Raw genomic sequence first — 9,768 nt, forward strand, 5'->3', positions numbered from 1 at the left:
ATGAATGTTAGCATGCTAACATGCTAAACTAAGATGGTGAACATGATAAATTACGCCTGCTAACATCGGCATGTTAGTATAGTCATTGTAAGCCAATTAAAATTGTAATTAAAAACAAATATTAGGATGAATGTTAAAGTAGAATTCCTCCACCAGAAGTACAAAACTGTACGAGCGGGTGAGGACGGCTCTGAAAAGCCTTTAGGCCGTCAATAATGGAGATAAAAATGACAGAAAACATCTTTGGTTGCTAGTCATAAGATGTCCCCGAGGTGTGGGGCTGCGTTAGGGAAATGGGACTCATGACCCCAGTGGTTAAAAATCTTGGGTACAGCCCTGCATATAGTCTACTTACCAGCTTGACATATTGACATACAAGCTAACTGCCTGCATATGGGCCATATTCCCTCTTTGCCTGACCACAAAGCATATTTGCCCATGTTTCACAAAGCACTCTACAATTAGTTAACAGCACAGGGATTAAGGATAGATTTGACGGTGCAGCTCTGCAATCTGCTGCTGTGTCTCTTTAGCACTGAGAGGATCAGTGAATCCAGCCGGGCATCTGTTTCTCTACTTGTATTTTTTTTTTTCTCTCGTCTTTCCTTCTCTATTTCTTCTCTCTCTTCATGTATCTTTCTTGTCACCCCCACCCCGAGAGCGAGAGAGGAAAGCAGCATCAATCACTGTTAACTGACTGACCACTGTCCGTTGGTGGTACTAAATGGATCTCCACAATTGAATAGAGGCCTAAGTGTGTGGTAAATGCTCTCAATGGGTAAATGAATTTGCGGGTTAACTCGCTCTAAGAGCGTTTAGATAAGGCAAAATAATAAAAACACCTACAGCAGATATTTTTCTTTTGATATATTGAAAACAAAGTTCAGCTGAAAATCTTAACTCCCACATTCATCACTACAGGCCCGGTCTGTTAAAGAGAAATGTACTCGAGGGTAACCCAAAGACAATTCAGCTTTATTTTCCTCTTATAGATTTGACTGTACACGGTTCATACCATTACACAGAAGGCATAAATGAATAAATTCAGTGCTCTCTTTTACATCTTTTTCAAAGACACATGGCAATAATAAATAGCGCTCATGAAACAAGACGATCAACACGTTTTCAAACTGTACAAAATTTACAACAATTGAGATGCAAACTTCTGAGGCAACACAGACTCAACAAAACTGTAGTGGTAAAGTGTTTGTGTATGATTTTCACTTAACATTTTAGATTATAGCCCACAAATTACACTATAAATATTGAGTACACATTAGGTACCAATAAAACTCTTACTGGATATCTACTGGTATGTACAAGGGAAGGCTTTTCTAATTCCCTAATACATATCAAATAATTATAGGGTACTTACAGGGGACCAACAGACTTAGCCTGTATGATAGCTTGGTCATGAAAAACTAATGTTTTGTTCCCCAGCAGCGAAAAATATCTACTACACTTTATATTGTAAACTGTTGTTATTTCCCAAAGTAAATTATAATTTTTTTAATTAAAAAAAAGTATCATTTAATTTCCCTCTTAAACACAAGCCCCCTTATTCCCTAAAATCTTATCTTCTTCCCATGTACATCCATATCAATCCCAGTATAGTTACACAGTAAGTATTTAATTAAAACCATGTATTTACTAGATAATTACGCTGCAGTTTTCAGGCTGTAATCTAAAGTGTTACCCAGTTTTCTTAATGGTGTCACTTTCTGTTTGTTGATTTGCTTTCTGGGTCTTAGATAGGATGCTCTGGTAAAAAAAGGACTTGGCAATTTTTTCGAAAAAGTTGACCACGTAGATGCGATTCGATTTATTTTCTTCAATTGACAAAACAGGAGTAAGGGTAAGGGTGCGTTTTTAAGCAAAACCTTCCCTCATATCAAAATACCCACTGATTTTGACATGCTCAACAGGTCAAATGAAACTATGAGTTGCTCTTACAGCTAAAAAAAAATTAGCATTTCAAGATAAACAGGGGCGGTACTGTTAGTGAATCAGTCTTTCTCAGTTGTCATGGGGGCTTTAAGATGTAGCAGACGTGGCCTGAACTGTAAGAAACATATCAGCCCAGCAAATCATGCCAGCACTGAAGCTACAGTAGAGTATCAGCCCTGATAGTGGGGGGCTCTGTGGTAATCCCTCTGACATGGAGGCCAGGCAGGGGGAGAACAGACTGACAACACATCTGGGGGTCAGTAAGTAGGTTGATAGCAGGCAAAGCTAGAGCTCTGCTGGACTGAGTAGATTACCAAGAGAAGCCTGGATCAGACTGCGGATACAGAAGAAGCCAACACAAAGCACATTTTTATCTGTGTTCCTGCTAATACTTGTTGGTGTTTTGAATGTCAAATGGATGTTTTTGTATTCGTTTGTAACCATTTAATTTGCTCAATAATATCTGCAAAGGAATCTGCATGTCTTATACATTGGATATCTCTTTGTCTTACATCTGTGCATTCAAAAAAATAAATTAATAATTTAGACGTGTGATATATTACTAGAATGGTTAGAGTTGAGATTTCTCCAACCTTCTAAACTTCTTGACTGTCCTCCAACACATAAGCTTTGATGCCTGGTGAGTCTGGAAACGGATAATTTAATACTGACAGATGTCCGCTCTCAGACAGCTTTTACACAGACAAGAACAAGTCAAGCACCTATAAATATATAGAAGAGAGACCTGCCGTGTAGCAAACAGTGTTCGCCCTCACTCAAATAGAGGAGACATCAGTTTCTACGGACAGACAGACGGACGGACAGACAGACCAACGGCCATCTACTTCCTAATAACTTGTAAGCTTCAGCAATACATTAAAAAAACATCAGCATGGTTCAAAATTCACACTTGTGCCACTGTTCTTGTAAATTTCTCTCCCAATGAAACACTGTGTTTTTGCCTTGTGCATATGTCTCTCCTCTTTTTCTCTCATCCTCTCTCTGCATTCGTGTCCATATGTGTAGAAAAAGAAGAGGAGAGTAAAGTGCATCGCCAATGTAAAGGCTTTGATATGGCCAGACAGCAGTCCTACTCATTATCAATGAAGAAGCATGCAGTTGCCTCCTGGGTCTCATAGGGACTTTGATCTAGATTGTAGCCCTATTGTTGTAGCTGTTGGACAGGGATGGTTTATTTTTTGGCGGGGGGGGGGACAATATCACGTCCCCTGTGAGCAAAATCCGTCGACTTATTGGAAATCCAGCCTCATTTTCAGAGTGACAGAACAAAATAAAGTCAGGCGATAACAAAAATTGTATGATACAGTGTTGAGATTGAACATTCAGCGGTGTGGAGGTGTTCTTCACTGCTTTTATCCGGACTGCACGTCTTGACCCGGTTGTTACCTCACTGTTATGACTGCAGAGGGACTGAGAGTCACACTTCTTGTCATCCTTCTCCTCTTCACCCAAAATCACAAAACATACCAGTCTTGGAGGGTGATAGAAAGAAATGTAAAAAGCCTCATGAGTCTGTTTTTTCATATCCCCACAGTGATTTTCTACTGCGTTCGAGACTCAAAACTGGGAATGGTCCATCTCGTCCAGCCATGAGGCGGGGCTGGTGGGGAAGTCAGGGTATCCTGTACTGCTGCCTGTGGAGAGGTCTGAGGTCGGGCCCCCTGCCATGGCCCTCAGGGCCTGGCCCACTCCTCCTGGCCCGCCCTGCACCACCAGACTGTCCATGTTGAAGCCCAGGTTGTTGAGGAGAGGGGTGTGGCCGGGCAGGGAGGTGATGGAGGAGGGCGACTGAGGGAGACCATAGGGGCTTCCTGCTCGGATGTCGTGGTAGGGTTGTCCCGCTGCGTCTACAGAGAAGCCGCCGTTCAGCACTGCGGTGTTGGTCACGTCACCGACACTCCCATAAAGCCCGTTGGTGTGGCCGAGATCTGACAGGACCTGGTCATCTGTGGGGGAGATACCACCACTTAGCATGAGGAGTGTAAAAACTTTGACATATCAACGGTGCTGTCAACTGCAAGAGCATTATATAGTTATTATATTTCAATACCGTTAAGTGCTTTTATGAGTGAGATTTATTGTGACAACATTATGTGGATTTCACGAAGGTAGAGTAAGTGGACCACTGAAGTGTTTGATAAGCTTTTGAGTTTTGTTGTTGAGAAATGATGTGCTTTATGTTCTTCTCTAACAAAGGAGGTTTGTATGTGTGCAATTACTGCAGCACAAAATATTTGTTTCCATCTCAATCCCTCCCCCGGGTGGCTTCAATAACAACAAAGCCCCAGAGCGCTTTCTCTTTCTAATTGACTAAAAGCCTTGCATGCTTTATGGAGTTTCTGTCACCATGTTTTCATTTCTCATAAAAATGGCCTTCTTTTTAAAAGTGGCTTGAAGACTTTTATGACTATCCAAAATGGGGTTTGCAAACATTAAATAACATGGGGATGTCTAAAATGTCGTTTGCATTCCACTAAGGACCCTCTCTCTTTTCCAATAAGCTCCATCATGGCGACAAACTGAGGCAGGAGGATGCGTCAGCCACCACGAGGAGGTGTGAGGACAATGTTAAATGAGAATGCCGTTTTGGATTTGCCTGACACCGTGCACCGAATAACACAAGAAAACATATGTAATGCCACAAAGACACATTCATTTGCTGCTGCACTCAGAACCGTGTCATTTAGCAACTTGTAGGGTCCCTTAATTCCATTACCACGACAGAATGACTGACAATTCCCTTTCAGGGATCTCTCTCTTAAGCAATAATAGATATATACTCGGGTGAAGTTATCCACACAAGACGTACCTCTGAAGCTTAGTTCACTGTCACTGAGTCCTGCGTCATCGGCCGAGCTTTCTTTCTCCACTTTAGTTCCCCCTCGGTTGCGTTTGACACTTTTATAAAACTGAGTCCAGCGATGTCGACCTGCATCTTTCTTCAGACGTTTTTCCTTTGCTCGCCGGTTCTGGAACCACACCTGACAGAGATAACGATAATTGTCTTTATTGGAAATAAACATTAATATTGTAATTATTCAAAACAATGAAATACTACTAATAATCATCATCATCATAAATAGCCTATATATTTTCTTCAGTTTAATTTTACTTATTCAATGTTTTCATGATATTTCAAATCTTAAACTCTTCAAACCTTTCTGCTTGACTCAAAATAGTTTGTACACACTGGAATACATAGTACATGTAAACCAACCAACTTGGTCTTAATTAACAGACTCTCATCATAATAAACTAAAAAAGAACAAAATGTTCAAAATGGTTTTGCAAATAAATTCAGTTTGAAATTAAATCAACAGAAAAAACAAGAACATTGTGTTAAGAAATATTAAAGCACAGCATAAAGTGGCCACAAAAGAGGCTCCTTACATTAAAATAAGTATATTCATACGTTTTAAGAGTTGTTTGTATCGTGTCTTAAATGAAATACATTTGTTTTAGCTCTTCAGGAAGGTTGTTTGAAATTCTGACAATACCCTGATAATAAAGGGCCGATTGCTTGTTTTACATTTGTGATATAAATTAGAATTAATTATTAAAAATAGCAGCTACTTTAAAGATGCTCAAATCAGGATGATGTGGGGAGAAACTGAGTTTCTGCATTTTCTACAGGCTGGAGACAACTGAGAGCCTTTTGCAGGAATATAGACACCTGGATGAAAAAAGACCACCTACCTGCACTACTCTCATGTCCAGCCCCGTCTCCGAGGACAGCTGCTCTCTCACGTGGCGTGCCGGCTTCGGCGAGTTTTTGTAGGCACTTTTGAGGGTCTCTAGCTGCTTGGCCGTGATGGTGGTCCTCGGTCGCTTGGTCCCCGCTTCTGAATCATCTGAAAACATCATTACAAGTGTGAGTGACTTCTTCTTACATTTGTCACGTTGCCTTAACAGGCAGTGAACTTCGGCCTTTGCGTGCGAGTACATGTGTGTTAAATGAAGTGAATGGTCATGTATGGAAGTGTATTATTGTCCTTGTGCATCTGTCCCACTCCCACAGCAGAGGACATAAATCTACCCAGAGTTACTCTACGGAGTTATTGGGGCCGCACCATATAAGAGCATTGCTTCACTTTACATAATCAATCAGAGATGCATGAAAATCTCAGAAGAGAGGGAGGGAGAGAGACAGCATCCACACCCAGATGACAAACAACATAGATCCACAGTCAGTAGTCATTTCACTGCATTATACAGGCTACACAGCTTGATCCCATCCTCTACTTTAATATTTTGATGTAGTTAAATCAGGTCAGAGCCAGTCACATAACCTGTGTCTGACTGTATGGACAAAAAACAAACAGTTGAAACAAATCATTTTAAGTAAAGTTTCAACCTGTATTTTTCTTTTAAAGTGATTGGATTTTAGCTGAGTATCGGCTACTGCATAATATCTCGGATGCAAGCAGACCTACCGTTCTGTTTTGCAGTCTCATAATCCACCTTGCACACCAGCCTCCCATCCTCCATGAGGTAAAACTCGTCCCCAGTGGCCAGTTGCCGGCTGCACATGATGCAGGCAAAGCAGTGCAGGTGATACACAAAGTCCTGCGCCTTCCGCACAACCTGCGTCGGAGGGATCCCCTGTTGGCATGATGCACATTTTGTTCCAAAACGCCTGCGGGAAAACAAAAAGCAGAGAGCTGCCGTTAGGAAAGGGTAGCAGCAGGGTAGACTGACACCCATTTATACCCACTTTACAGGCTGATGGAGATAGTGGGGCCAACCCAGATTAAAATTTCACATGCTAGACAGCTATTTCTTCAACTGCAGCCAAGAGTGATGGCACAGTGTCTGTATTAATAGAAGCTCCAGCTGTTGTAGAAGGAAAAATCAGCACTGGAATGCATTTCTGTTAACGATAGACCTGTCCGCAGGCTGATGGATGGAGAGGATCAATGCACTGTGTGGTGTGTGCACGTCTGTGTGTATGTGTATGTGTTTGCATGTTTATGTGTTTGCAGATGAAGTACTGAGAGCTAAGGAAGAGGAGGAGGAGGAGGAGGAAGAAGAAAAGGAAAAAGAGGAAGAGGAGGAGGGGTGCTCACAGTAAACACACCCTGAGGAGAACCAATAAAACACTGACTCAGGAGAGGCTTTAAATCACACAACCAACCCACAGAAATAAAAAGAGCAAGGTGAAGCCTCCAAATCACTACTGGGAAGCACACGCCACTGAATCTGTGTGTCTACACATGTGTTTCTGTGTTTGTTCTCCAGTCACACGTGTCCCTCAACCACCGTTTGAACATGCAAACGTCCCCCTGTTGTCCCTTGGGTCGGCTAACACAGTTAGATCTCTGTGAGACTGCAGAGCTCTTTAGGTCTCATTCAAGCTTTGAGCATTAAAACCTTTCAAACATGATTTAGTAAAAAGCCCGGATCTGCTGATCCTTATTTGGATAAAAGTCAAACTCAATTTTCTTCTGTAATGCCTCAGAAATCCAATCGGAAGAAAGAAAGAAAGAAAGAAAAAAAGGGGCAAAAACATAGAAACAATTTTTTTTTTTGTGTTTGTTTTTAATTCTTTTGCTTTCTGTCATGATGTCAGCAGGACAAAACAGCCAGTAAAAATGTGAATAGTGACATCCATTTGTAACAGGAGGGCACAAAGTTAGCACCATTTACCAGCCAAATGTTGGTAAAATGTGCAACTAGCTGGTAGATTTTCTTTACTCACCAGACCAAAAAAAACCAATTGGTAATCTACTTGAGTGGCTGGTAAAATGTGACCAAAATCATATTAACAACCACACAAAAAGGATAATTAATTCAACACCAATAATAATAATTCACCAAACATGATACATTTACTAGCTCTCTCAAAAAATTGATAAACCCTTCCTGTAAAAATAACAGATGTTGACTAAATTGATTCTTTTTCATTATAATAAAGAATGAATTTCCAAAAAATGTTTAATTCCTAAACAATAAAATATAAAGCTAATACATTAATGGAAACCTCTAGGCAATTAAGCTAACAGTTTGCTAAATGCTAGCACTGAAAAATGCTAGCAACATTAGCACACCAGATAGAGTATAAAGCAGTATTTAGGTTGCTTTATGAATATCAAATATACACATTTTTTCAGATTGAATCCGTCGCTTTTCCTCTTAAAACACCACAATCAGAAGTTAAATTAAATAGTTTTTATACAGAAAAGACTGGGCAACTGTAAAAAAAAATACATAACTTAATAACTGAGACAAAAAGCAAAAAGAAAAGCACACTGACTTGAAGAAATCCTCTTTGCAGTAGACGCTTCCTGCCCGGGAGAAACATTTGTCCGCCAGCGGAGTCTGGCAGTCGGCGCACTTGAGGCACTTGGAGTGCCAGTGTCTGTCCAACACCTTCAGGATGAACTTGTCCAGGATGTGCTGACTACAGCCGGCACACTGAGGGATCTCTGCGGGACAGAACACAGCACAGGGTCACACACAAGTCAGGGAAGGAAACTCAGAAATGTGAGGCCAGCGTTCATTTATTGTCAGCGGTAAAATAAAGATAATCCCATATATGATTAAAGCGGTAAAGAGGATTCATTTAAATCTGAACTTTGCACATAAAAGCAGGAGGTTTTCCTTTTTTAGCTCAGTCTTGAAAAGCACAGTATCTCAGATCACAGGATGGTTGCATGATTACTCTCTACATTCAACATTTTCAGTTGCTATTATATCCATTATGGTATTTTATGATAAAGGATCCTGAGTAGAAATATTTTGTATCAGTTTAATCTTTAAATCGATTAACCCTGCTATATATATTTGACCTCTTATTTCTATTCTAGAGTTTTTAGTTGTCTCGGTGCTCCTAAAAAAATAATTTTATGATTAAATTAATATTATTTTATTGACTTTGTTAAACAGTAAAAACAGAAGACACCATGTCAAATAAAGCAATTGTCTTCTACTTTTGCTTTGTGAATTTGTCCGTCACTGTCCAGGTGCTGACCTCGGCTGTTTCCCAGCAGTGCCGACGTTCTCTACTTTCTGTACAATCATATTTATTTCTTTAGATGTTTTCCAGGAGTTATGGTGGCATCAGAGATTAAATTTAATTTTTTGTGGTAGTGAGAAACAACATCTGGGAGGCAGCAGCAGCCCACATGTGCACATTCATAAACAGGGATCATACAGTGTTTAACCTTCCGATTCCCTAATATTACCAAAGTCTGCAGCAGCATCCATAAACTGCAGATTTCAAAAAGTTAAATTAATGAATCATGAATCAATGAGAAAACCAAATGTTCATCCAGTTTAAAATAATTAAAAAACTGGACCTTTAATTAACAACCAAATTCCTTAATTTAGTCTATTTATATAACAATAACACCAACCTACAGGTTTATTTTATAGCATTTTATCATAATTAAATGTAACCTTTTCATTATATATAACAGAGAAACTAATGCGTGATTGATGAAAAGAGCTCGTCCTAAAAAACCAACAACACTGACGATTCCTTTTGCATTTTAATCTTCCTCATTTAATCTGCAAACAGCAGTGCGATTTTATTTTCTTTGGCGGCTTCTCTTACTCAAACATCCACATGATATCCGATAATGAAAAATCAATATCGAGGAGAAGTGGACAGAGCAAATCCCAGTATAAACACACACACACACACACACACACACGCACACGCACACACACACACACACACACACACAGGCGAAGGCTGGCGGCTGTTCTCGGCCGTGAAATCATTTTACAAATAACCGTCTAAAGCTTCCAAGAATGGCCTTATGCTTAATCTCATCACATACAGTCTACAAAACCCTG

General features: G+C 40.2%; 1 protein-coding gene across 1 annotated transcript in view; it reads right to left on the reverse strand.

The window, feature by feature from the left end:
* Nucleotides 1–3,525: 3,525 nt before the first annotated feature.
* Nucleotides 3,526–9,768, reverse strand: part of lhx4 (LIM homeobox 4) — an 8,450-nt gene continuing 2,207 nt past the window's right edge. The window contains exons 2-6 of the mRNA XM_035653926.1: nt 8,222–8,393; nt 6,402–6,604; nt 5,665–5,819; nt 4,778–4,949; nt 3,526–3,914 (exon numbers count right to left, since the gene is read on the reverse strand). Of these exons, the coding sequence (XP_035509819.1) occupies nt 3,526–3,914; nt 4,778–4,949; nt 5,665–5,819; nt 6,402–6,604; nt 8,222–8,393 (1,091 nt within the window). The remainder of the gene's footprint in view (nt 3,915–4,777; nt 4,950–5,664; nt 5,820–6,401; nt 6,605–8,221; nt 8,394–9,768) is intronic.

Source organism: Morone saxatilis, unplaced genomic scaffold (assembly GCF_004916995.1).
Source record: "Morone saxatilis isolate NCDOM2014 unplaced genomic scaffold, NCSU_SB_2.0 Contig12, whole genome shotgun sequence".
NCBI classification, from domain to species: domain Eukaryota; kingdom Metazoa; phylum Chordata; class Actinopteri; family Moronidae; genus Morone; species Morone saxatilis.